General features: G+C 36.3%; 5 protein-coding genes across 9 annotated transcripts in view; 1 reads left to right on the top strand and 4 right to left on the bottom strand.

The window, feature by feature from the left end:
• Positions 1 to 10,158: 10,158 nt before the first annotated feature.
• Positions 10,159 to 13,778, bottom strand: LOC109605703 (eukaryotic translation initiation factor 3 subunit C). 2 transcript variants are annotated; one of them, XM_020022294.2, is made up of 9 exons: positions 13,689 to 13,778; positions 13,283 to 13,388; positions 12,919 to 13,220; positions 12,743 to 12,861; positions 12,317 to 12,687; positions 11,850 to 12,256; positions 10,680 to 11,793; positions 10,443 to 10,619; positions 10,159 to 10,389 (listed from the first exon to the last, which is right to left on the bottom strand). In XM_020022294.2, the coding sequence occupies exons 2-9, from the start codon at positions 13,370 to 13,372 to the stop codon at positions 10,297 to 10,299; spliced, it is 2,673 nt and encodes an 890-aa protein (XP_019877853.1). In that variant the 5' UTR covers positions 13,373 to 13,388; positions 13,689 to 13,778; the 3' UTR covers positions 10,159 to 10,296. The 2 variants fall into 2 exon arrangements, with proteins under 2 accessions (XP_019877853.1, XP_019877854.1); XM_020022295.2 differs by having other exon boundaries at positions 10,449 to 10,619.
• Positions 13,779 to 14,180: 402 nt separating this feature from the next.
• Positions 14,181 to 15,926, bottom strand: LOC109605702 (CDP-diacylglycerol--inositol 3-phosphatidyltransferase). 2 transcript variants are annotated; one of them, XM_049968491.1, is made up of 6 exons: positions 15,808 to 15,926; positions 15,204 to 15,373; positions 15,035 to 15,155; positions 14,814 to 14,981; positions 14,592 to 14,755; positions 14,181 to 14,537 (listed from the first exon to the last, which is right to left on the bottom strand). In XM_049968491.1, exons 2-6 carry the CDS (start codon positions 15,244 to 15,246, stop codon positions 14,380 to 14,382), a joined length of 654 nt encoding a protein of 217 aa, XP_049824448.1. In that variant the 5' UTR covers positions 15,247 to 15,373; positions 15,808 to 15,926; the 3' UTR covers positions 14,181 to 14,379. The 2 variants fall into 2 exon arrangements, with proteins under 2 accessions (XP_049824448.1, XP_019877852.1); XM_020022293.2 differs by lacking the exon at positions 15,808 to 15,926 and having other exon boundaries at positions 15,204 to 15,481.
• LOC109605699 (RILP-like protein homolog) lies at positions 15,925 to 18,236 on the top strand. Of its 2 annotated transcripts, XM_020022290.2 has the most exons (7): positions 15,925 to 16,236; positions 16,364 to 16,612; positions 16,664 to 16,861; positions 16,914 to 17,089; positions 17,170 to 17,262; positions 17,681 to 17,773; positions 17,833 to 18,236. In XM_020022290.2, exons 1-7 carry the CDS (start codon positions 15,925 to 15,927, stop codon positions 17,945 to 17,947), a joined length of 1,236 nt encoding a protein of 411 aa, XP_019877849.1. In that variant the 3' UTR covers positions 17,948 to 18,236. The 2 variants fall into 2 exon arrangements, with proteins under 2 accessions (XP_019877849.1, XP_019877850.1); XM_020022291.2 differs by lacking the exon at positions 17,170 to 17,262.
• Positions 18,237 to 18,735: 499 nt separating this feature from the next.
• Positions 18,736 to 20,061, bottom strand: LOC109607350 (serine/threonine-protein phosphatase Pgam5, mitochondrial-like). 2 transcript variants are annotated; one of them, XM_020023848.2, is made up of 4 exons: positions 19,756 to 20,061; positions 19,297 to 19,705; positions 19,014 to 19,144; positions 18,736 to 18,957 (listed from the first exon to the last, which is right to left on the bottom strand). In XM_020023848.2, the coding sequence occupies exons 1-4, from the start codon at positions 19,917 to 19,919 to the stop codon at positions 18,810 to 18,812; spliced, it is 852 nt and encodes a 283-aa protein (XP_019879407.1). In that variant the 5' UTR covers positions 19,920 to 20,061; the 3' UTR covers positions 18,736 to 18,809. The 2 variants fall into 2 exon arrangements, with proteins under 2 accessions (XP_019879407.1, XP_019879406.1); XM_020023847.2 differs by having other exon boundaries at positions 19,014 to 19,147; positions 19,756 to 20,055.
• Positions 20,062 to 20,261: 200 nt separating this feature from the next.
• Positions 20,262 to 26,941, bottom strand: part of LOC109605698 (putative homeobox protein Meis3-like 2) — a 31,709-nt gene continuing 25,029 nt past the window's right edge. Inside the window, exons 3-8 of the mRNA XM_049968399.1 lie at positions 26,719 to 26,890; positions 23,219 to 23,366; positions 23,026 to 23,156; positions 22,542 to 22,913; positions 22,165 to 22,411; positions 20,262 to 22,109 (exon numbers count right to left, since the gene is read on the bottom strand). Coding sequence (XP_049824356.1) covers positions 21,943 to 22,109; positions 22,165 to 22,411; positions 22,542 to 22,913; positions 23,026 to 23,156; positions 23,219 to 23,366; positions 26,719 to 26,890 — 1,237 coding nt within the window. The 3' untranslated portion in view covers positions 20,262 to 21,942. The remainder of the gene's footprint in view (positions 22,110 to 22,164; positions 22,412 to 22,541; positions 22,914 to 23,025; positions 23,157 to 23,218; positions 23,367 to 26,718; positions 26,891 to 26,941) is intronic.

The raw sequence follows: 26,941 nt of genomic DNA, 5'->3' as shown, positions 1-26,941 counted from the left end.
CTATTCTTCTGATAATTACATTCTTAATATATTTTACTTTATCGATCATTCCCATTTTTAAGATATTATACTTTTATTCCTTTAGTAAGATCATTTTTAATTTGTTGGCAGTCATTTTTTAAGTTATCATACTTTATAGATTATTTGTGTGCTGTATTTATTATTTTTTTGGTACTACAATCTTAAATTATTGATATGGGTAATTAATTGATTAATATATTTTACTTATATAGATAATTGTATTGCATTTAATTAAAAATGTTTTTAATTTTTATTATTTTTTAACTTATTCCTAATTTACTAATAATTTTATACTATATTTGCATTGTGCAATTTTTTTCAAGTAACATAGACCATGACTGTTCCTCGGAAGATCTATTTCCATCGTACCTCCACGAATTCACATGGAGATATAAATTTAAAAATCATAATATGTTTATAATCATTTTAAATTGTATCAGGGAGCAATATTCAGTGGAATAATTTTTTTTTTAATTTTAATTGATTTTGTTTATTATAATATATATATATATATATATATATATGTTAGCTTACGTCATCACCTTCACCGATGGACCGATGCGACGTGCTCACATCTATTTAGACTAGTTTTGTTTTATAAGCAAATCTGAAGTATTTGTTTACATTTAATAATCGGGGCAGTTCTTAAGAAAGAACCGAGCAGTCAAGCTTTAGATGTCGAGGGTTAAACTACGTTTGTTGTAATAAAGCGTATTATTGTGAATTTAGTGTTTTAATCAAACTAAAAAGACAGATTAACAGTCGCTAATCTATCATCAGAAGTGGGATATCTTCTCGTGAATTATTTCCGGAAGAAAGGACCTACAAAATATTTTTTTTTGTGTGTTTCTTTGTGAACGAACAGACAATAGTGAAAAACACAAACGCGCAGTGAGTCCGAACGTTGTGAACATTACCGAAAGTGCATCGGAGAGAGACTAGCAGCAAGAAAATAACAACAGTTTCCAAAAACAAATCATGGAAATTTTGTCGACAATGGCCAACGCCCAAACTACTCAAGCAACATTGAGGGTGACTGCGCAGACGCAACCTGTTTCCGCTTCAGTATCAGAAGGTGTAAGTGCCGCGGCGGCGCAGTTTCGACTTGCAAGTTTTGACCCAGATGATACACCGTTTACTATGGTTGAGTGGATGGATGATGTTACTAGGATCCAACAGGAGCTGGAAATATCCGATACTCTTATTGTTTTAAAAGCTGGTCATGCTTTACGAGGACGTGCAGCACGCTTTTATCAACATTGGAAACCTATTATTAGAGATTGGGCTTCTTTTCGACGAGATTTTGAAATTGCGTTTCCTGAGTTAGGTACTCCTGCTACTCGTATCAGAAATTGTTTAGCAATTAAGAGTTCAAGTTTTGATTCACTAGTAGAATACGGTAACGCCAAATTAACAGCAATTAGAAGATTTTATTCAGACTTTCCATGGAATGTTGTGTTAAGTCTTGTTGAATACGATATTCAAAACACAGAAGTGAAAAATCGAATCTCCTTGCTAGCTCCTACATGTGATTCTGAACTATTAAAACTGTTGGCTACCTGTGATGCGAATAAATTGAACGCTGGTGTGCGAGAGCGTGAATTGTCACGAAAACGACCGTATAGCTTTCGTGATCAGCGTTCGTTTCAAGGAAACTGCAGAAGATGTCAACGCTATGGACATAAAGCAGTGGATTGCAAAAATGCGGAAAAAATACAGAATATGTCGGAAAAGGTACAGCCGGGTCCTTCTGGAGTACATCAAAGAAATTTTTCGTCTGGCAACAACACCTCAGCAAATAAGAAGTTTTGTAACATCTGTGGAGTGAATGGACATTCAGAAGATACATGCTATAGTAAAAAACAATGACATGAGGCATCAAAACGAGTGCTCCTGGCAAAAAACACTCGTTTTATCCGTTCATTTCCATCAGCTACGGTTACTAACAATTCCATGATCAGTTCAATAGCATACTTAGTAGACACAGGTGCAGATGTCTCAATACTTCACGAAAAAATAGCGAAAGCCTTAGACTTGCAAATTCAACCGGATTGCCAAATACTGTCTGGTGTAGGAAATTGTGTTATGAAGCCTCTGGGTCGCAGTAGTGTTGTGATGTGTACACCAACCATGACATTAGAAATTGATTTTCTAATTGTGCCAGATGGATCAATTCCGGGATGTGATGTTGACGCTTTAATTGGACTTGATGTTTTAAAACGACCAGGTATTAAAATTGAATTTAATGCAAACAGTGTAGACATTGTATATGATCATAGTGATAGGCAACGAATTTGTGCTATATACGCGTTTGAAGAAAATGACTTAAATTTGTCAGGACTGGACGAGTGGGTTATTAAGGAAATAAAAACAATAATCCAAAATGGAATAAGTCAAACACCGGCCGCAGTAACAACAAACAAGTTAAGAATAACATTACGTGATCTACAGCCAGTGGCCTATAAACCCCGTCATTTGTCATATGGCGAAAGATTACAAGTGAAACAAATAATAAAAGAACAAATTGAGAGTGGAATAATACGACAAAGTGAATCTCCTTATGCAAGCCCAATAGTCCTTGTCAAAAAGAAAAACGGAGACACAAGATTATGTGTAGATTATCGTGACGTAAATAAAAAAGTATTACGTAATAATTATCCTCTACCACGGATACAAGATCAGATTGACGCCCTTGCCAAAGCTGTATATTTTTGTACTCTTGATATGAAATCGGGATTTCACCAAGTTGAAATAGAAGAGAATTCAAAACATATAACTGCTTTTGTGACACCAGATGGACTTTACGAGTACAATCGAATGCCGTTTGGTTTTATAAACTCCCCATCGTGTTATCAAAGTGCCATCGATAAAGCCCTTGGACCACTTAAAGACGATATTGCGTTTGTTTACGTTGATGATGTGTTGTGCCCCTCTCGAACCATTCAAGAAGGTCTTAAGAACTTAAGAAAGGTCATTGACGCCCTTTCGAAGGCCGGATTTGTTTTAAACATAAAAAAATGTAACTTTTTCCAAACATCTGTGGAATATTTGGGTGTTGTGATCGAAAACGGTACGGTAAAACCTAGTTCGCGAAAAGTTGACGCGCTCGCTCAAACATCAGCTCCTAAAGATGTAAAAGGTGTTCGTCAATTATTAGGACTGGCTGGATACTTTAGACGTTTCGTGAAAAACTTTGCAACTTTGACAGCACCGATATCTGCACTGTTACGTAAGGGAAAAACTTTTGAGTGGACAAGTGAATGTGAAAATGTGCGATTGGATTTAGTGAAACGATTGACTTCTTATCCGATTTTGAACATTTTTGATCCGGAACTGACTACCGAACTACATACAGACGCGAGTTCGCTTGGATTGGGTGCCATACTTATGCAAAAAGACTTAAATAATGTGCTTCATCCAGTGGCGTATTACTCTAGGCGTACAACTGATTGTGAATCGCGATATCATTCTTATGATTTGGAAACTCTAGCGATAGTGGAAGCCACTCAGTATTTTCGCACATATCTGTATGGTATAAAGTTTACAATCTATACAGACTGTAATTCAGTAAGGGCTACAGCACTCAAAAAGGAACTACACCCCCGCATTGCAAGATGGTGGATAAAATTGCAGGACTTTAATTTTGATATAGAATATAGACCAGGACATAAAATGGCACATGTCGACTATTTAAGTCGAAATACAGCATCTCCGACAAAACGAATTTTAGCAGCACGAATTATTGCTAACAAACCAAAGACAATTTGTGAATATCAATCAGAGGATGTGTTTTGTCAGACAATAATAAACAAAACGCATCATGAGACGGGATATATAGTGAAAGACAATTTAGTGTTTTTACAATGTTCAAATGATGGTCGCGAACGTTGTTTTGTACCTGTAGCAGCTCGACTAGAGATAATGAAACTGTATCATGATAACTCGTCTCATATTGGTGCTGATAAAATGTTAATGAAATTACGTGAGGACTTAATATGGCCACGCATGGGTAAAACAGTACGCAAATATGTTGCAAATTGTAGATCGTGTGTGTTGGGTAAATCTTTTACTGGAAAACGGAGTGGATTGTGTCAACAGAAAACGAAACCTTCAAGTAAAATGGATACGTGGCATATTGACCATGCCGGACCTTTGGTCAAATCTAATAAATGCACTCAAATTTTAGTGGTTATAGACGCTTTTACTAAATTTGTGCGATTTTGTCCTATTAGACAAAAAAATGCCGAATGTACTATAAAGGCATTAGATGCATTATTTATGGAATTGGGTCGACCAAAACGAATAATAGCTGATCGGGGAACAGCATTTGTAGCGAGTAAATTTCGAGAATTTCTCAATGATAACTCTGTTGAGCTACACCTAATTGCAACAGGAGTTCCTAGAGGTAATGGACAAGTGGAACGCGTTATGAGAAGTTTGTTTAATGCGATGCGTGCTGTGTTGAATGAAAAAGACGAAAATAAATGGACAAAAGTGCTACCTGATATTGAGGACGATTTTAATGTAACTGTGAACAAATCGACAGGATTCGCGCCGTGGATATTAATGTTTGGTGAAAATCGACGTCTGAGAGCAACTAACGAACTGTTAAATGGTGTGCCAATACAGACAAGTGATGTGGACGCTGAAATACTTAGACAACAAGCTCACAGTCGCGTGTGCGAAGTAACCAGTAGAACAATTACAAACTTTAATAAGAAAAGAGTGCCGGCAATACCATACGCTGTTGGTGATAAAGTTGTTGTTGAAAATAGTCAGCTGTCGAATGGAGGAAAATTGAAACCAAAGTATCACGGACCCTTTGAGGTAACGCATTGTTTACCTAATGAGAGGTACGCACTCCGAAGGATTGGCAGCCGAGGTAGAACTACAATAGCGGCACATGAACAGTTACGAACCTGGCCAGATACAGAAATTCTATAAGGTATGATGGATATAGATTTATTTAATAAGATTGATGTGTGAATGTGTGTAAAGATCCCTGCTTAGTAGGCTGTTTAAGGTCCCTGTGTATCAGGCTATATGTGAAGGTCCCTGCTTAGTAGGCTATGATTAAGGTCCCTGCTCGGCAGGCTATTTTTAAGGTCCCTGCGTCGCAGGCTATGTTTGAGGTCCCTACTTTGCAGGCTATGTTTAAGGTCCCTACTTTGCAGGCTATGTTTAAAGGTCCCTGCTCGGCAGGCTATTTTTAAGGTCCCTGCTCTGCAGGCTTAGATTGTTGTGTTCTGGGTCTGTGAGACAAGCGGGTAATAGACCTGGTAGTGGTTGAACCGCCTCTGAGCTCCTGGCTAGAATATGGTATCTTTTGATAGCACTTGAGAGTCATGGGTGTAACAGACCTGTTGATGGTTGAGCCGCCTCTGAGCTTCTAGTGGTTGTTAACTGTGCCACATAACAGTCTATTTTGTTAAATGAAATAAGGTTTAGACTTAGTTCTTCGAATATATTTTGAGCTTGTACTGCTGTTATAATGTTTACAGATTACCGGTGTCAGGTGAATCTTTGCAAAACTGTGGAAGGGTCGAGGACGCCCCACATGTCAGGAAGGCCGTGTTAGCTTACGTCATCACCTTCACCGATGGACCGATGCGACGTGCTCACATCTATTTAGACTAGTTTTGTTTTATAAGCAAATCTGAAGTATTTGTTTACATTTAATAATCGGGGCAGTTCTTAAGAAAGAACCGAGCAGTCAAGCTTTAGATGTCGAGGGTTAAACTACGTTTGTTGTAATAAAGCGTATTATTGTGAATTTAGTGTTTTAATCAAACTAAAAAGACAGATTAACAGTCGCTAATCTATCATATATATATATATATATATATATATATATATATATATATATATATATATATATATATATATTGTTAATTTTATATTAATGTATTATTTTTTATAAAAATTATTCATTCCCCTTTGTAAATTTACCTAATTATTTAATAAGGAACTTTTAATTAGATAGTTATACTACCAAAAAAATATAGAGTAAATAAAAAATGAATATACTAATTAATAAAGTGATTAACCGAATTTTATCTTTTTTAGATTTCAACCACATAAATGATCTAAGTCATACAAGAAAAACAATAAATTATACATAGATTTTTCTAATAACAATTTTCTCTACATATTTTGTTAAAAATAAGATCTGGCAACTATACTGTCTAAATTCTCCAAAACAGATGATTTCAAATCAAGTTGACGCATGCGCTAAAAGTATTCCTTAGAGTCGCGGATTCTGCAATATTACCCCAATGCGTATGCGAATAATTTTCGTTGAAGAACAAGGTAAAAAGTGAATTTTATATGTAGCGATGGAAGAGAACCTCTACATATGGTTTAATGTTTTAGGTATTTTAATTTAAAAAATTGTTATTGCAATTTAATGTTCCATACGATAAAATAAATACAATTTTGTGATTATAAAATGAATTGGGAAACACTATGGCCATTCTGCAAACCGACTTTCTGAGTTATAAGATAATTTAGATTTAATAATGGAATCGAAACACGACGTGAATTTTGTGATATATTATTTTTTTTTATTTTATTGTTTTAATTTTAATCTACATAAAGAAATTAATAGCAAAATTGTCCATAATATAAAGTTTTAGAAAAGTAACTGGGTGTTGTGAATCATGACCGTTAACTTTTTATTTAAAAGCATAAAAGTAAATACAATTAACAATTTGCCATTCTTATTATTAAATAGAATATTTTACATACTGATAACATTTAAGTAATTATCGTATATCGTGAAATTTCAACTCATAGACACGAACAACTTGTAACCACAATTTTATTTCTTGTATGTAATTTTAAATATTTTTAAAATATATCACATTAGCTCAAATACTAATTTAAATCATTTTTAAAATAATTCAAAATAATATTAAGTAAGATTATTTCAGTGTTGTTTAGAGTATAAAATATTGTTCTGCAATTTCGATACACTTCAGACAGTGTCAAAATTTATACTAATTCAGTTTTTGAACTAAAACGATGCACGGTAACGGAATGTGACGGAAAGGGGCAGTAAGTGTATATAGTCATTGCAGACCACTTATGCATCCGATAGTACATTAGTCCTCGACATCTAAAGCTTACCTGTTTGGTTCTTTCTCAAAAACTGCCCCGATTATCAAATGCAAACAAATCTTTCAGTCATAATATATTTATTGCATGTGTTTCAGCACGTCACATTTACCACAAACAAACAATACACCGCCGTTCGCTGAGGAATACACTACTTCAACATTGAACTCCAACGTCGAGTTTATAAATCCAGTGTATAAATCGAATTTTTTCAGATTTTAACAATAGTTGTAAAAATGGTGGATGCGAAACAAAAAACTTAATTAAAATATTCAAATGAATTAAGATAAGATATTTTAAAACATAAAATTAATTGCCTTTTGGATGTAGTTGTAATTATACAATTTGTTTGCGCATTCACGATATTTAAACATTCATTAAACAAAAAAATCATATTTTTTATAGTACTTTAAAGGTTACTTTACTGATTAATTAAAAAAAATTAAATAGTACCTATTAAAAATGGATCTAACAATAGATAAAATAAATTACTTTTAATATAATCAACTTATTCTTAATTGTTGGATTTGTTGCGCATTCACCATTTTTAACAACAGTTGTAAAAATGGTGGATGCGAAACAAAAAACTTGATTAAAATATTCAAATGAATTAGGCTAAGATATTTAAAGACATAAAATTAATTGCCTTTTGGATGTAGTTGTAATTATACAATTTGTTTGCGCATTCACGATATTTAAACATTCATTAAACAAAAAAATCATATTTTTTATAGTACTTTAAAGGTTACTTTACTGATTAATTAAAAAAAATTAAATAGTACCTGTTAAAAATGGATCTAACAATAGATAAAATAAATTACTTTTAATATAATCAACTTATTCTTAATTGTTGGATTTGTTGCGCATTCGCCATTTTTAACAACAGTTGTAAAAATGGTGGATGCGAAACAAAAAACTTAATTAAAATATTCAAATGAATTAGGATAAGATATTTTAAAACATAAAATTAATTGCCTTTTGAATGTAGTTTTAATTATACAATTTATTTGCGCATTCACGATATTTAAACATTCATAAAACATCAAAATCATATTTTTTATAGTACTTTAAAGGTTACTTTACTGATTAATTAAAAAAAATTAAATAGTACCTGTTAAAAATGGATCTAAAAATAGATAAAATAAATTACTTTTAATATAATCAACTTATTCTTAATTGTTGGATTTGTTGCGCATTCGCCATTTTTAACAACAGTTGTAAAATGGTGGATGCGAAACAAAAAACTTGATTAAAATATTCAAATGAATTAGGCTAAGATATTTAAAGACATAAAATTAATTGCCTTTTGGATGTAGTTGTAATTATACAATTTGTTTGCGCATTCACGATATTTAAACATTCATTAAACATCAAAATCATATTTTTATAGTACTTTAAAGGTTACTTTACTGATTAATTAAAAAAAATTAAATAGTACCTGTTAAAAATGGATCTAACAATAGATAAAATAAATTACTTTTAATATAATCAATTTATTCTTAGAATTTGTTTGATAGTAACTATTTACTGGATTTGTTGCGCATTCGCCATTTTTAACAACAGTTGTAAAAATAGTGGATGCGATACAAAAAACTTAATTAAAATATTCAAATGAATTAGGATAAGATATTTTAAAACATAAAATTAATTGCTTTTTGGATGTAGTTGTAATTATACAATTTGTTTACGATTTCACGATATTTAAACAATCATTAAACATCAAAATCATATTTTTTATAGTATTTTAAAGGTTACTTTACAATGGATAAAATAAATTACTTTTAATATAATCAACTTATTCTTAGAATTTGTTCTAATTCTATACTGATAGTAACTATACTATTATATAAAACCAACTAACTAAAATAAGATAATTTTCATGATAATTTTCACAAATGGTATTTAAGTAGTCTAAGGCTACTATTATAGTTCTTTGAACAAGTTTTATTTGTTATGATAATATTATTCCTGTTATGCTTATCCCCCCATGGCGCCCGCTCAGAAGAGGTAGGTGAGACTGAGCCCCTTATCAATATACTCTTATTGAGGAAGTAAATTAAACGGATAATATGAACGCCACGTGTATATTTATTTGTATTTTTTCTGTGAGCATAACGTTATAAGGTAAGTCAATATGAACTTTTATAATGACTTCAACGTAATGATTTTGTCGACATCAATAGGTATACATAGGTATCTTTTATAAGTCGTAAGTATAATGTATTTCTCTATAGAAATCGAAATTAAAAAAAAAGTGGATAGTTACCTAGTTTTAAATTAAAACTGTGCCAGTGTTTTTTATGTATGTTTTGATATGCGTCAAAATTTGTAACAAACAACAACACCGCACTAAAATCTAGTGTTCTTTCAGTACATAATAATCCAGGTCTAAGTAAAACAATTTTATTCAACTATAACAAATCGGCAGATCTCGTATCGCATTATTATTAAATCTGATGCTACGTGGCCTATTTTAAAAGTCGGTATCTAATATAATAATTATTTAATTTATTGTTTTATTTTTACGCCATCATGTCTGGAGGACCAACTAGAGACGGAGATATAGGTAGGAAACGGGAATCCGGTGCATTAAAAAGAAAAAGGAAGGCTGTAACGGCGAGAGGAAAGAAACGTACGGATCGTCGTGAACAAATCGAATTGTTGCACGAGTTGTAAGCTGCTAAAAACTGTTACAATTGATCCAAACTGCAGTTGAGGGTGCTGTTCCTGTGGCCGTGCCTCAAATTCCACTTATCCATTGTATTGTAGCCCAGCTGCTTCATTCGCTGCGGCAATGGCATTCTCTAGTAAAGATTTTGCACTTTAATTCAAAGAATGATATTCCTTGACATAAGTTTTAACCTATATTCAAAATTACCTCACCACTACATTCTGTTTACTAAATATAATTCATAAAAGTAGATAATAAAGAATAACTACACGAACTTTTTTGGCTACCTGATCTTTAATAAAATTATTTAACCTACATTTAATTTCTACTTCCTTAAAATAAAAACAAACTATTAGTAACTGCTTTTTATTGATGTGATAGAAAAACAGTAAAAACCGACCCGAAGGTCGCAAATACTCAAAACAGGGGGGCTGTACAGGGCTAAACCGATAAGACGACAATACAAATACAAAATTATATTAATCAAATTAATTTGCGTATTCTTTGCGATCCCTCCTTTGCCTGTTCCAATTCTCCTGGTTGCCTCCTCTGTAGTTTTGTCTGTCGCCTCTGAAATTGCCCTGTAACAACAGCATATTAGTACATGATAGAGAGGTAGTTTCAAACATTTTACTTTTACCTGGTTTGGGCCTCCTCTTAAGAAGAAGTTGCCCTGCTTCGTCTCCAAAATACGTTCGTTTGAGTCTACGAAGTTGTTGATTTTGTCCGCTAATTGGAGTGCCAAGGACTGAAGCCTTGAAGGTTCAGACCTGTGCATCACTACTGTTTGTGTTGGATCGTCCAGAGAAGCCTACAATAAATCGTCAAGTTACAGTTACAGCAACAAAGTATCCACACAAAAAATCCTCACCATCAGTTCCTCATTGATGATCATCTTCGAGATAATCGAATGGACGACTGGCTTCTCAAGTTCAAACATGTCAGCAAGAGCCTGCATCGAAATCGAATCGTACACGTGCGAGTACGTGAAGAGGTACGTCCTCAACGACTCCTCTTTGATCAACTTCGTCAGCATCTGTCTGACATTGTCGGCCTGATAGAACAGATCCCAAACTTTGGCGTTCATCTTCTCGTTAATGATGAAGGCGTTGCACGCCGACCAGTTGCCGTTCCTCATGGCCTTGGCGGCCGCCACCACGTGCTCCCTCATACTCTCCGGCGGACCGACCAAATTCTGTCGTTCGGAGCTGCGCAACTGTTGGTAGAACGTCTTGGAGATCATGCGTCTGCGGGCGTCGAACTCGTGGGCCGCCATGTACGGTATTTCGATGAGCATCGCTGAGACCAGATAGACGCACTCCAAGAGCTCCAAGTTGATGTGCATGTGGAAGGGCATCTGACGTTGCTTCTCGATCTTCTCCTGCTCCTTGCTGCGTTCGTGCTGACGCTGAGGTAACAGGCCCTGCGCCAACAGCTCCTTCGGCTTGCCCGTCATCATCAGGTCGACGAGGCAGTTGTGGGCGTCCTTGATGTTGGCGTGCCTAAAGGCACACAGACCCAGATGGGCCATCGTCCTGTTGTAGAGGATTTGGGTGCTGGGGTCGGAATGTTGGATGCTCTCCTGCAGGTGGGACATGAGCACCAGGTCGCGGGCCTGGAACCAGTTGTCGTGCAGGGCGTGGTGGTAAATGTGGGAGAGGATGGCGCGCGTGCGCAGACGGTCGGTGCCGTCCTTGGCGTAGATAAACTTGCACAGCTTCTCCATCTCTTGGACTGAAGTGGGGATGTCTTTGGGGATCTCCTTGGCCTTTTGCTGCAGGACTCGGGGGTCGAACTTGTAGTACAGGTGTTCAATTTTACGCAGGTAAATGCGACACAATTCGGAGGGTACGTTGGTGCGTTCCAAGTACTTCATCGTTTTGTCGATGATTTGGGATACTTTGATTTCGTCCTTGAGACGTTCTACGTACTCGTTGCTGTGGGGGTCACACTCCTTCAGCAACTTGGTGAATTCATCATCCAATCTAAAACAACAACAATCAATAATCAACCTAACTTAAGATTTTAAACAATTAATTACCGTTCAACCGAAGTAAGGACGCATCCACGTATTTTATAAGGTGCACTCTCCAAATTCTCAGATTCCTCAGTCACAGAGTCAGCCACCAACAGTTGGGGATTCCCCAGCAAAGCGTCCAGCATTTCAGACATCCGTTCCAACAGTTTGACCCAAAATTCCACCTTCATGGCGTCGCTAACTTTCGGATTGTAGTCGAAAATTGCTGATATAATAGCAGTTTTAATTTTCACAAAAATGGCTGGCCCAAGCTGATGTTGTTCAGCCACAGCCTGCAACTCGTGCAACAATTCGATTTGTTCACGACGATCCGTACGTTTCTTTCCTCTCGCCGCCATAATTTCACTCAACTTTTTGATCACCAAGTTCAGATCAATTTGGGCGTCCTTTGCGAACATCTTAGGCTTCTCCTGTTGCATAAATTATACATTAGCCTTACATACAATGGGTGGTTATAGTTAAATACTTACACTAGGGATGGCAATTCCTCCTTTTACGGTTTCCCATTCACCTTCACCATCCTCTTCTTCATCCCGCTTCAGCTTACGCCTTTCTTTCTCCTTACGTTCCTTTCTACGTTCCTCCTTTCTGCGTTCTTTTTCCTCGTCCTCCTCCTGTCCTTGACCTGGTCTCTTCAAGAACTTTTCTCTCATGGTGGCATAGGCGGTGGCATCGTCATCGGAACTATCAGAGTCTGAGTCTGAGTCAGAGGGCCAGTCGTCCGAATCGGACGATTCGTCCTTGTCATCGGCGGGGGCTTGTGGTTTAGCGGGAGCCTTCATCATCTGCGACTTAATGGACTTCACCGGCACCTCGTTGTCGCTATCTTGGTCAGCTTCGTCTGAATCACAAATAAAATTAATTAAAATGAACCCACTTATGTGGGGCCTACTGACGTTTCTCCTCCTCTTCCTCATCATCAGGCTGGTCTGGGTTCTCACGGAACTTGGCCACATCCTCCTCGAAATCCTTCAGGTATTTACGGAGCTTCTGACGCATCGACGCCAACGACTTACTATTTAAAACAAACAACATGTAACCAAATTGTAACGATTAAGCTTTAACAACAAACCTGTTGTTTTTGCTCATGTTTTTCCTGCCCTCACGGTCCTCCCACATCTCGTTAATGAAGTCCTCCATCTCGGCCAGGCAGCGCAGGAAGAACCGGGGCGTCTGCCCGTTCTCCTCCTTCATTATAACGGGGGCGGCTTTCACGTAGGCCTTCTGCAACTCCTCGAAACTAGTGAGCATGCTGGACATGTCCTTGATTTTCTTAAAATTCCTGATTTGCTTTATAATGTTCATCAACTCCTCATAGCGCTTTTCTTTGGCGGAACGCACTACGCGTTTCACCTCCTCTTCGTCATCACTGAACTGCAACAATTTAACCAATTTAACGGATGTTAAAATGTCGGAATGAAGTTGTTGTGACTTACCGTGTAGACGGGCGCCTGGGGGCGTTGAATTTGCTCCTCCTCAGAGGAACTGTCCGAATCGGACTCGGTGCCAGCGAAGAAACGACTCATTTCCGTTCAGTTGCACCTTCAAACAAAACAACTTGTAGTTTGACAGTTGCGGGTTAATAAATCGAGTGTTTGTTATTAGTTACGTACTTTGTGACGGTACGTATCATACGAATAGATTTTTAAGGCTTTTTTACCGGTTTAGTTGGGGATTAATATTAATTTATTAGGTTAGTACATGTGGTGTTGACTTGTACAATCTGTCAACAATATTAAGCGGATTTTCGGTGTTAAAGTCCGCATAAACTAATGTTTTCGATACAATTTAGTCGTAATTTAATAAACAGACCATAATCCAATTAGTTTTATATGTACTTACTGCACTATTTGTTGTAATTATTTAAGAAAAACTGTAAAACAACTTGCGTCAGATAATGGCGCAGGGGTTAAGGACAGGGTTTTTCATTGATTTTGTTGGTGAAATTGTTTTTTCGTTTATTAGAACTACTTCGTTCTTAAAATTCTTTTGAATATAATATAACGAAGTAATTGAAAAAGTTTTAAACATATTCAACATACAATGAGTGTCCCAACAAATATATTCAAAATTTATGAAATAATTAAAAAATACGTACTGAATGAATTTTCCATAGGCAACCCAGAGTACACATATCGCTCCAAATACAAAAAAAAATATTACATAATTATTAAATAGCAACTTAAATTTGAAAATAGAATACTAAAATGTTATGAAAATTTAAAAATAATTGAGAAATTTATATAATTTTTAAAATAATAAATAACGTGTGTTTTAAATGTTTGTATACATAATATATATCATAAAATTAACTATTCATAAAATCATGAACCATTTTTAGACTCAATTGCTTTATTTGAGTCACATAAATTTCTCCATAAATACAACAACCATTTCAGGACATAATAAATTGTATAGAACTCATAAAAAACGATTAAAAAAAAATTAAGGGGGCAAAAATTGCCTACTGATATTTAAAACAGGGCTCCTAAAATTGACTAGTACAAATTAGCCCCGTCACAAATACAACATTTCAATTAGGTTTTTTCAGGGCATTTTTTCGGTCGTTCACATCGATAATACCCAAATTTTTGGAAGCTACAACAATGTGCAGACATGTGATCGCAGACTTCACCACTGCAACTGGAAGGCTCAGATACAGGATGATTTTAAACAAACCAATACCAGCAACTGTAACATAAATTGTTAATTATGTGTGCAGGTGTATTTTGTTTAATTTATTACTTAATGGCCCTTGTACGAAGTGTAACATGTATAAAGATGCATAGAATGCTTCATTTCCTGCGCACATGAAGAACAGGACTGGCCTACTGGTGTAGTATATGTTCATAATGGGATTTTCAGACATGTCGATGAATTTGTGGCTGGTCTTTCCTTGCAATATTGTTCTGAAACCACAAACTGACTTAGTACTAGTACTTATTGATGTTTTTAATGGTATCTTACGAGTGTAAATAAATCCAGTGGCCAAATATATCAATACACATGGACATAATAATCCAGAACATGTATTTGGGGTAGAATGTGCACAGAACAGCACACAAACCCATGGTACCACATCTGTCGGTCAACTGGTCCAACATGCCTCCAAATTTGGTGCCCTGATTCAACATTCTTAAAAAATTAAACAATTAAATGGTGCCTGTTTTGTTTGGTAATTGTTGTACCTGGCTGCATGTCCATCAAAGGCGTCCAGCAACGCCGAAACCACATAACAAACCACCGCAATCGTATAATGCGTTGGCATAAAATAAAACGAGATTATCGCCAGCACTATCCTGGCATACCCTGAAACAAACAATCAGCAACAAAATTTACACTTCACGTGAAACGTACCGATCAGATTTGGCACGAAAAGGAAAATGTTTTCTTCGGTCATTTTTGTAAACAGTGTAGTCGTGGATGAGTCGGCTTTAGTTTATTGCGGTATTGATTCCAGTCATAGGACACTCCAGTTTCCAGTTATGTGAGCAGTACGCATGTGTCGTCGATATCCGGGACAAATCCTATTTAGGAATTAATTGAATCTGTACAAATGTGTTTGTATATCACCAATTTGTTTATTTGAAAAAGGATTTTTATACAATTTCAAAGAAAAACAATGTGTCCCATAGAGACAAAGATTATAGAAAATTTGTCGGACTCGTAAAGCACTTAATTGAGTCTTTTTGCAACTGTTTCTTTAACAATAATCATGCAATTTTAGTATTTGAAATTATTATTAACTTTAATTTTATTAAATGATTAAAAAAGCTACAAACTACATTTATAATAATCTACATTTCTTGTATCTGTGGATGGAACTGTCAGTGTCACATTTGGAGGTTATAATACAATTTTTATAATTTCCCCTTTATTTGACTTGTTGGAGAATTTTAAACGTCACAAAACGGCACAAATGAATGAATAAACAGGAAAATCCATTAATTTAGAGCCTTACAACGATATATAAACACTAAATAAGTAGAGAGTAGTTCAAACGTCCCGTCTCAGCTGTCAAGCGACGATGAATCAATAGGCCCCCGTTTCCAAACGTCAGGGGCACAATTAAAATTAAATGCCGCGTATCAGGTGCAGGCCCGCCGACAAAATGGACGAGAACAGCGATCTGATCGGCGAAGTGTCGGTGGTAGATGTGTACGACATCGCATCGGACATAGGTAAGGAGTGCGAGAAGATAATCGACCAGTATGGGGCCGATGCTGTGACCGCGCTCATGCCCAAAGTGATAAACGCGCTCGAATTGCTCGAGAATCTCGCGACCAAGAACGAGAGGGAGAACACGCTGTTGCACGAGATGCAGAGCAAGATCTCCCAATTGGAGAACGACAAGTTGGAGAAGCAGGAGTACCGCCTGAAATTCGAAAAGGTTTGTTGTTGTTGTTGTGTTTATTAAGAAGCTTGTTTTGATTTGTCAAATGAACGTTCATTCAACAACCCTGCTTTTGCCATATAACTATAAATAAAACATCAAATTCTAACATTGTTTTTTGTAGGAGCTGGAAGCAATAGAGGAACAATGGCGCACCGACACCAAAGAGCTGGTAGGAGTCGTCTCCAAACTGCAGGAGGAAAACCGCCGCCTTGTAAAGGACCTAAGCCCGAATCACCAAGTCCGTGCCTCCACGGACGTGCAATCAGACGGCGCAATGCTGCAACGTCTTAAGGACTCCCTCGAAAAACAACGCGACGAGATCCGTCTCAAGGAGAAACTGCTCCAAGAAAAGGCGACCGACAACGAAAACGTACCCTAAACTACACCTGTGACACTTCGTTGGTTAATTCATTTGTTGTAGTTAAAGTCCCAGGTGGAACGGTTGACCAGCACCAACAGAGAACTGAGACGCAAGCACAAGACGTTCCAGAATCAGGTGCGCACGTTGTGCGATGAACGTGCCGATTTCTTGGTGCAGCTCCAGGACCAACAGAGGGACATAAACGGTTTGAGGCAACGGCTTGGGTTGGCACAAAAGGAAAACGAGGACCTGGTTAAAGTACAACTGAAGTTACTCAAATGTGTTCAAGTGTTAATGTTAACTTTTATAGTCGGATCAGCCTCTGCCCAGCAACAAAGCCATATACGATTTAGACGATCCCAATCGGCCACGTTTCACCACACAAGAGCTGAAAGATATCTTGAGGGAACGCAACGAACTTAAGGCTAGAGTTTCTGATCTGGAGGACGAGCTGGAGAGTTACAGGCCGAAATCTAAGGCTGAAACGTAAGATTAATGTCGTAGATTAGTAGTTGTTTCAGTTTTTATTTAGTTTTTTGGTTTGCACGTTTTATTTTTCGTTTAAGGTTTTTAAATCTGTTGCCATTGATGGATCATATTGAAAATGCATGTCAGAGTCTTTTGGCTTCTAATAAAAATTCACCAGTTGAGGAGCCTTCGTAAGTAATGCTTGTTTCTGTAAATTATAAAACTTATTGTAAAATCAGTTGTAACCAACCTAAGATATAAAAATTACTTACTGGTTGTCCATTTGGAAGCAGTTTATTAAAACTTTAAGTTGGTGATATTGTAAGGATTATCATAATTTGAATTTTTTAAATTCCGTTACTCATATGTAGCCTTTATTTACTTTAGTTTGTTGTTAATGTACAAAAAACACTTACCAGTATTTTTCACGTAGTTTACAACTGTGTAATAATACATTATTTAAAGTAAAATGTAAACACTCACAAATTGTCGCAATTCACTACCAACTTAAGATAGATAAATTTACAATTAGTTATCCATTTGGAAGCGTTTTGATAAAGCGTTAAGTTGGCACCTCTGACAATATTTATTAAATTATTTAAATTTTAGGCCCGTAGATGAAGATGCCCCGGTCCAGGGCCCGCTCCCGTACGAGCCGGACGACGCGCCGTGGAAAAAATCGGAGTCCGGCATACGAAAATTGCAAGTCCCCCCGCGTCCCACACCAAAAACCCACGTACTAATCGATTTTCTGATTGCAGTTTTCGTAAGATATTTTCCGAGAACAGTCCTGGCGGCGGTTTTCCTCGGCGCAGCCTGTCGACTCTCTCTAAAATGGCATTGTCCTCGACCAGCGATCCACCGGTGCCGGTTTAGTGGACCGGTCGTCGATCTGAACGGCAACCTGCACTGCGTGTGATACTGTTTTTTTTTTGTTTTTTAACGTCGTGTGACGCACACAGTGGGGCCGCCTTTTGTCCTCCGGGCGTCGAGGGCTGGAGGCGGCCGGTGCGTAGCTTCTTGTGGTTGATTTATTTCAATAGCACCCCGTACGTTTAAGGAGGACTGTAATATCATAGAGTTTAGGGTTTCTGACCAATTATTTGGACTGTGTAAATTATATTCAATGTTGAGCACTTGCAGTTGGATAGATTATTGAAATTAGTTCGTTTTTTTTTAGCCCTGAAACGTTGCACAATCCAAACGTCGGTTTTGGTTGTGGCCAAAAGAATCTTCCTGGAATGTATGAAAATTAATTATTTTATTTTAACTGTGATATTAACGATATTAACTTTCGGTTCTTCTAGTTTTATGATTAAAACGAGTCAACTTGATGTGTGATTGAATCAATTAATTATTGATTTGTGTTATTGTAAATAAGAAACCGGCTTCCAACTTTTATTATTAACTGTACTAATTTTATTTACAAGTATTTATGTTTTCCAGTATTAGATAGAATTGAAACTCTTTTTTTACTTTTATATAAATATGAATTATCATGCACATATGATCCTTAGGTGAAAAATCTTTGTAGATAAGTGCCAAATAAAACTATTAGAAATTAGTAAATGTGTATCATTTAAAAATCCACAATTTCGTCAAATTAATCCTTAATCATAAGACATTATTTTTTTGTATATAAGCCAAAAATAAAACAAATCAGACTGGCCTGAAGGGTTTTTATTTCTGACGTAACAAAATACTGTGTAAAATACAAAATTAATCACTTGGGGATCGTTTAGGACGATATAACGTCTGGTGGCATGTGTCCGGTATCCCCAAGGAATTTCAAAATGCATCTGCCACTTGGTGTGATCGTGATCCACGTCAAACTTGCGTGATTCAGAGATATCCTCAGCCACCCTTCTGCTGGAAACTGTAAAGCCCTTTAAAAAAACTCGATGGTTACAAAGAAATAATAAAACTTTGTTGATTGTGTTACCTGCACACAAAATATCTGATAACGTTAGCATGGCAAACAAGAAGTGTGAATGAATCTTTCTCTTGGCTAGGACTGGCCCTGTGGAAGTATTTCCGGAAACCTGCTTCTATCCTGGAACCGTCCTGATAAAACTGCTAAAATGTGATGGTAATAATTCTAACTTAATCGCCTGCACAAGAAACAAATCACTAATATTGATTTTAAGTACTGTTGCTCTGGTACAAAAGACAAGCCACCAATCACTTTCAAATAATATTTATATTTTGAATAAATGTCAACTTACATGTACTTCAGGTTTCCATCTTCCAATTGGAGGTTCAGGTGGGATCGGGGCTCCCTCTCTAATAAGATCGCAGTGGCTGATGGGCAGCTTGTTGTCTTGATTAATAATCTCTGAGATAATAGAGCCAGTTTCCTGTGCCCTGGACATGGTACTTTTAACCATATCTGTGTAAGGAATCCCCAGCTCCTTCAGTCGTTTACCTGTGTACTCGGCTTGCAAGCGACCCAATTTAGTCAACACGCGATCTTCATCAGTCCTACCATCCAAGTTGTACTGGCCGTGTCTAATAAGAATTATGTGCCTGTACGCCTTCGGCGTAACCTTCTCCAACAGCTCATTGTTGTTGTTGTCTCCAATTTCCGACACCTTGTGCCTGTGGCTCAGCTTCACCAAATTTTGGGGCTCACGACTGCAACCGAATTCGTTTAACGCACATAATTGTTGTGTTAATATACGTACTGGTCCCAATTGTCGTCCCACTTTGCGTTCAAATTAGGCTCGTAGTTCGTCGTCCATGAGTTGTGAACGATTTTCTCGGGAGCATTAATGAAATAGAGGCCGGCTGCCCCGGAAATCGCTCCCAGACCCCACAGGAGTTTTTTGCCCGTCGTGAACGCCTTCATGTTGTGTGAAAAAACGGGAGAAATCGTTTCGAGTGTTTCCAAACCTGTCTTCTCCACTCATTCAAATCTGACACTGTTTGAACATAACCTATAAGAAGGTTAATATGCAATTTATTAATAAGATGAATTAAATAAATAGTATTAATGGAGAGAAAAGCTTACAACGAATGAGAGATATATGAATATGTAACTGAAATATAAATAACTTAAAAACGCCCAATTCTAGGCAACCCACATTCCACTTATTCAAGTCTGGGATTTACCGCAGATCCATTGTTGTAATTGGAATAAAAATTCTAAAGTAATTAAAAATGTGTTAACAGGTTTAAATGAAACGCTCAGTGATCAGTTCATGTTTTTTTATCATACAATTAGAGTTACACATAGCCTTACTAACAAATATTGCAATAAAAAATACTTGCTTCAAAAATTCGCCTTTGCGCAGCTTTCCGGGCCGGACCGGATCGAAGAAAAGTCGGGAGCCACATTAAACGCGGTCCGCCCCGAAAATCCAGTAAAACGTCTTATGCCAAACTAGTTTTTTGTTTGTTTAAAAGTACCTATTTTAAATCTAAAAACTTACAACTATACTGAGTATCAGCGTATACAAGTTCACGAGAAGCAAGAAAATTTATTGGAAAACCTCAAGCTTCAGCCTCCCTGAAAATCCAATCGGGGACGTTGGAAACGTGACCGAGGCTGCATCCTCTAAAAAAACGCTTCTTCATGTTTTCGAGCAAATCGTTTATGTTTTTTTGTTTTAAAATTTATCACAGACCGACAATGCAACTTAACTATTAACATCTCGAGCTCCGTCCCGTTTTTTTGTTTTTTATTATTTCATTGTTACCGGAATGAGGGGTTGGGTGATATATATGGCATCTTACGGACCGGACCCAAACCGGAACGGAGACCGTCACACTTAAAAACTAAAATGCAGCAAATTCTAAATTTATATGTACAAGATCGTTCATTTTTTTTTTTAGTTGTTGTGTGTGTGTGTGTGCTTGTTTCTTTACGTATACTGCGGCGACCGCGTGGGCCGCCCTTTTTGTTAATCAAAAATGAATCATAATCCCTAACAACATTCTAAATATATAATATATATAATTATATTGGATGGAAATTTCAGATATCTTAACTATTTATTGTATAATTTTTTACGTATATGAGTTCCAAGTAGTATACTTTTAATTTTACAACCGCGGCCGCCGCCAGCCACTCCGCCCCCGTCTCATAAAACTATAATAAACATAAACGGTAACTGGACTTTCGTATACTAAAAAACCTCAACCGAAACACAGGAATGAGGTGCTATTGCACTAATTTAAACAAAAACAAGGGGGAGACGAGAATTGGCGGGGCCACATCGGTTTTAACATCTTAAAATCTAATACTGCACATTTTTTTATTTAATTTTATACGCGCGATGAAACAACGGAACGTCGGCGGGCCCCGTAAAGTCACACAGAGAGCCGGAATGATCGAGATTCGTTTATGAAGCCCGCCCGTCCGTTTGTGTATTGTATAACTTTACAGTTTTCTTGCCCTATTTATAATAATTACATTTCGTTTGTTTTTGTTTTTATACATATACTTTAGTAATACTGATGAGCATAAAAGACATATGCGTATACAAGAAAAATGGGAACCGGACGGCTTACAAATTAGTTGGCGTCCGGCTACATTTGAATTGAGGTATATTATTACGTATACAGTTTTCCATGAACTAAAACAAAAACGAAAAAACAGTCACGTGACGAATAAATCAGCCTTATGTCGAATGAATCAGTTTCCCAACGCGAGACTCGTTTAGGCCATTTTGTCGTTTATATTGCACTCGCCTAGAAAACAAAACTAAAACAACTAACAAAACAACATTAACAAAGATAAAACAACGCCCACAAATAATAAATCAAAATGGTCGGGCTTCTGTCCCCCCGTATATTGACAAAATAAATAAAATAATAATAATAATAATAAGGACTGTTTGAAACGAGGCGGGGTGAGATACGTTCAGTTTCTATTGGCCGTTCTCGTCGGAATTGTTCGTGTAGCCTAAACCGTCGGTGGACTGGTGGCCGTTCTGGGTAACTTCACCACTTTGAGCGTTGGAATCTATCACCAAGCTGCCCTCCTCGCCGTCGCTGCTGTACGAGTCGCCCTCGTCGTCCGAACTCGACAAAATTCCTTGGGAATACAACAAATCAGTACAACACATCACAAACCAACAAACAAAAATTACCGCTGTCAAGTTGGGGTTGCATGTTGGCAAAATCCTGAGGCCAGAACCGTCGATTGTTGTTCTGGCTCTTCTTTTTCTTGTGCGTCGGCGAGCCTGCGGCTCCCGCCCCGTCAGTGGGGGCGCTCGCGTCCAGCATCGGCTGCAGGATGCGCCGCCTAGCGTTAATGAACCAGTTGTTCACCTGCAACAGCGTCAGGTTCGTCTGGGCGGCGATGTGTCTTTTCTCGTCCTCCGTCGGGTACGGATGCTGCAAAATAATGTTTTATTATACAATCAGCAACAGGAAATAGATTCCATCGATGTTTGTTGGTCAGTTTTGAGGCGATAAAAACTATTACAGGGTTGAGAGATCTTAACCAATAATTAGTTGGACTTACCACCAGGTGTTGGAAGAGCCACGACCGCATCACGCTGGTCGCGTGCTTCGGCAACACGCCCCGCTTCTGCTTCTTGCCGCCGCGCGTCGTGAAGTCGCTGTCGCAGTCGTCAGCGGAGCCGCCGGGCGTCGTGGGCGCCGGCGACAGCGGCCCCGAACAGTCGCTGGGCGCGGCCTGCGCCTGCGCGCATATGCCGGCACCGATCTGCGACAGCGGCGTCGAACCGTGCACGACCATGTTGTCGGGCGGCGAGTGGCTGGGCGGAGCCACTGGCGGCACCGCTTGACCGCCGCCCGATGCGTACGCGGGCATCGTGTACGCCCCCGTCTCGGTCAGCGGACGATCGAGCATCGTGTTGGCCGGTGGTACCACCTAAAAAAAATCAATAACTGTTACACAATGTATAAAATCATTACAACAATTACATATAAAATTAAAGCAACATGTTTAAAGATAATTATTGAACTTAAACATAATATTGTACCGGCTGAGAGGGGCTGATGGAATACTGAAGCGGACTATTCGACTCTGATCCGCTTTCCGAGTTGCCGTGGCTCATCATGCTGTTATTGTTGTTGCTCTCCAAGTTGTTCATCAGTCCGGTTCCCAAAACGTCTACGAAAAAAAAAAAAACATTAGGATTATGAGGGTTGTTTAAAAGTAAAATTGAGTCGTACCTTGTGGATAGTCCGACCTGAGCAAATTTTCCGACTGCATTTTTCCCTTTAAACACGTGATGTATCTGTTACAAAAATCCTTGCACAGTTCCTGCACCTTCTCCAGTTCGAGTAGATGTATCCTTAGCACTTGTATCGCCTTAATCATCTGAAAAATGTGAAGGTATTAAATTAAAAAATAGTTTATCAAATAATTGAATTGAATATACTACTTGATCTACAACCATAACAAAAAAATTTCAAATTAAGATGGTTCTTTAGACGATTGGATGATTCTGAAATTTCCCAAGAAATTTTGACTGAAGTGAAGAGAATTGCATAATTCTGAAACAAATTCTGACTGAAATTAGAGGAGTTATGAAACAACATAATCAAATTCAAATTGGAACAGTATTTCTAGATGATTGAGTAACTCTGAATTTTCCCAAAAAGTTTTGCTGAAATTAAAAGAATTATGAAACATTTCAAGCAAATTCTGTATTAAATATGGCAATTGGGCAATTTTTAATGAATTCTATAAAAACATGAGTTGATTTTTTAAACGACTGAGCAATTCTGAAACTTCCGAAGCAATTCTATCTGAAATTAAAGGAGTTATGAAACAACATAATCAAATTCTAAATTAAATAAGACAATTGGGCAGTTTTTATGTCATTTTGTTTAATATTAAGACTCTTTTATAATCTGTAACTGAAACTTCCCAAGAAATTCTATCTGAAATTAAAAAAGTTGTGACAAATTTTAAGGAAATTCTGTATTAAATAAGACAATTAAACAATTTTTAAACATTCATGTCTAAAATTGGGACAGTATTTCTAGACGATTGAGTAACTCTGAATTTTCCCAAAAAGTTCTGCTGAAATTAAGAGAATTATGAAACATTTCAAGCAAATTCTGTTTTAAATATGGCGACTGGGCAATTTTTAATGAATTCTATAAAAACATGAGTTGATTTTTTAAACGACTGAGTAATTCTGAAACTTCCCAAGCAATTCTAACTGAAATTAAAGAAGTTATGAAACAACATAATCAAATACTAAATTAAATAAGACAATTGGGCAGTTTTTATGTCATTTTGTTTAATATTAAGACTCTTTTATAATCTGTAACTGAAACTTCCCAAGAAATTCTGTCTGAAATTAAAAGAGTTGTGACAAATTTTAAAGAAATTCTGTATTAAATAAGACAATTGGACAATTTTTTAACATTTATGTCTAAAATTGGGACAATTTTTCTGGACGATTGAGTAACTCTGAATTTTCCTAAAAAATTCTGCTGAAATTAAGAGAATATGAAACATTTCTAAGAAATTCTGTATTAAATATGACAATTGGCAATTTTTAATGAATTCTATAAAAACATGAGTTGATTTTTTAAACGACTGAGTAATTCTGAAGCATCCCAAGCAATTCTATCTGAAATTAAAGGAGTTATGAAACAACATAATCAAATTCTAAATTAAATAAGACAATTGGGCAATTTTTATGTCATTTTGTTTAACATTAAGAGTCTTCTATAATCTGTAACTGAAACTTCCCAAGAAATTCTGTCTGAAATTAAAAGAGTTATGACAAATTTTAAAGAAATTCTGTATTAAATAAGACAATTGGACAATTTTTAAACAATCATATCTAAAATTGGGACTGTTTTTCTAGACGATTGAGTAATTCTGAATTTTCCCAAAAAGTTCTGCTGAAATTAAGAGAATTATGAAACGTTTCAAGCAAATTCTGTATTAAATATGGCAATTGGGCAATTTTTAATGAATTCTATAAAAACATGAGTTGATTTTTTAAACGACTGAGGAATTCTGAAGCTTCCCAAGCAATTCTATCTGAAATTAAAGGAGTTATGAAACAACATAATCAAATTCTAAATTAAATAAGACAAGGGGGCAGTTTTTATGTCATTTTGTTTAACATTAAGAGTCTTCTATAATCTGTAACTGAAACTTCCCAAGAAATTCTGTCTGAAATTAAAAGAGTTATGACAAATTTTAAAGAAATTCTGTATTAAATAAGACAATTGGACAATTTTTAAACAATCATATCTAAAATTGGGACTGTTTTTCTAGACGATTGAGTAATTCTGAATTTTCCCAAAAAGTTCTGCTGAAATTAAGAGAATTATGAAACGTTTCAAGCAAATTCTGTATTAAATATGGCAATTGGGCAATTTTTAATGAATTCTATAAAAACATGAGTTGATTTTTTAAACGACTGAGGAATTCTGAAGCTTCCCAAGCAATTCTATCTGAAATTAAAGGAGTTATGAAACAACATAATCAAATTCTAAATTAAATAAGACAAGGGGGCAGTTTTTATGTCATTTTGTTTAACATTAAGAGTCTTCTATAATCTGTAACTGAAACTTCCCAAGAAATTCTGTCTGAAATTAAAAAAGTTATGACAAATTTTAAGGAAATTCTGTATTAAATAAGACAATTAAATAATTTTTAAACATTCATGTCTAAAATTGGGACAGTTTTCCTAGACGATTGAGTAATTCTGAAATTTCCCAAAAAGTTCTGCTGAAATTAAAAGAATTATGAAACATTTCAAGCAAATTCTGTATTAAATATGTCAATTGGGCAATTTTTAATGAATTCTATAAAAACATGAGTCCGTTTTTTAAACGACCGAGTAATTCTGAAACTTCTCAAACAATTCTATCTGAAATTAAAGGAGTTATGAAACAACATAATCAAATTCTAAATTAAATAAGACAATTGGGCAGTTTTTATGTCATTTTGTTTAATATTAAGACTCTTGTTATAGTCTGTAACTGAAACTTCCCAAGAAATTGTTTGAAATTAAAAGAGTTAAGACGCATTTTAAGAAAATTTTTGTATTAAATAAGACAACTGGACAATTTTTAAACAATTCTGTTTAAAATTGAGTCTGTCCTTTAAACGACTGAGTAATTCTGAAACTTCCCAAGAAATTCTGACTGAAATTTAAGGAATTAAATTAAATATTTTAATCAAATTCTAGTCAAAAAGGAAAATTTGTCAATTTTTAGCCCTTCTGTTTAAAATTAGGATTCTATTATGGACCATTGTGTAGTACTGAAATTTCCCAAGATATTCTCTATAAAATTATATATTATAAGAATCATGTCACAATTTAAGCAAATTCTGTATTAAATAAGACTAGAGGACAGTTTTTAAAAAACACTGTTTAAAATTAGGACGGTTTTTTCCAGACCATTGGGTAATCCTGAAACTTCCCAAGAACTTCGGACTGAATCCTAAGTAATAACGAATGTCCTGAGATATTTTAAGCAATGCTGTATAAACTGACTGTTCTGATAGTAATTCTCAATTAATTTACGAAGTTTGAATTAAAATAAAGAACGTTTTTCCTGGGACTAAGTAATTCTGAAACTTCCCAAGCTTTTAAATTTATTCAACTGATGTGAGTAATGAGAATGATTACTAAATCAAAACTAATAACGCAATAGACACATTATCCAACATTTCCTTGGAGATTTTTACTCACAAGTCCGTCGATTTCGGGTTCGTTGGCGAGGAAGGGTTTGCGGTCGCGCTCCTGGTGCTGCACGAACGCCTGTATGTCCAAGTTGAAGGCGTCGCTCGATTGCGGATCGGACGACTGCGTCGCCAGCTCGCATCTTTCGAACAGGAGGGCCAGAAGGGGGAACAAAGGATGTCTGTAACGAGTACGTGCATGTTGGTCATTCTGAAAAGTATTGGGGCGACGG

This window comes from Aethina tumida, chromosome 6 (genome assembly GCF_024364675.1).
Source record: "Aethina tumida isolate Nest 87 chromosome 6, icAetTumi1.1, whole genome shotgun sequence".
In the NCBI taxonomy this organism is placed as follows: Eukaryota; Metazoa; Arthropoda; class Insecta; order Coleoptera; family Nitidulidae; genus Aethina; species Aethina tumida.
Note: the sequence above shows the minus strand (reverse complement) of the source record. Positions and strands in the feature narration are given on the sequence as shown.

Coding starts and splice junctions, on each gene's coding strand:
- LOC109605703 (XM_020022294.2), bottom strand. CDS start 13,372: ATGAGTCGTTTCTTCGCTGGCACCGAGTCCGATTCGGACAGTTCCTCT. Junction 12,257..12,316: donor GAGGAATTGCCATCCCTAGT/GTAAGTATTTAA, acceptor TTTATGCAACAG/GAGAAGCCTAAGATGTTCGC. Junction 10,390..10,442: donor GAGGCCCAAACCAGGTAAAA/GTAAAATGTTTG, acceptor CTGTTGTTACAG/GGCAATTTCAGAGGCGACAG.
- LOC109605702 (XM_049968491.1), bottom strand. CDS start 15,246: ATGACCGAAGAAAACATTTTCCTTTTCGTGCCAAATCTGATCG. Junction 15,156..15,203: donor TTTCGTGCCAAATCTGATCG/GTACGTTTCACG, acceptor TGTTTGTTTCAG/GGTATGCCAGGATAGTGCTG. Junction 14,982..15,034: donor TTTGATGGACATGCAGCCAG/GTACAACAATTA, acceptor TAATTTTTTAAG/AATGTTGAATCAGGGCACCA.
- LOC109605699 (XM_020022290.2), top strand. CDS start 15,925: ATGCCGCGTATCAGGTGCAGGCCCGCCGACAAAATGGACGAGAACAGC. Junction 16,237..16,363: donor ACCGCCTGAAATTCGAAAAG/GTTTGTTGTTGT, acceptor TGTTTTTTGTAG/GAGCTGGAAGCAATAGAGGA. Junction 17,090..17,169: donor CCGAAATCTAAGGCTGAAAC/GTAAGATTAATG, acceptor TTTTCGTTTAAG/GTTTTTAAATCTGTTGCCAT.
- LOC109607350 (XM_020023847.2), bottom strand. CDS start 19,919: ATGAAGGCGTTCACGACGGGCAAAAAACTCCTGTGGGGTCTGGGAGCG. Junction 19,148..19,296: donor GATGGAAACCTGAAGTACAT/GTAAGTTGACAT, acceptor ATCACATTTTAG/CAGTTTTATCAGGACGGTTC. Junction 18,958..19,013: donor ATCAGATATTTTGTGTGCAG/GTAACACAATCA, acceptor GTTTTTTTAAAG/GGCTTTACAGTTTCCAGCAG.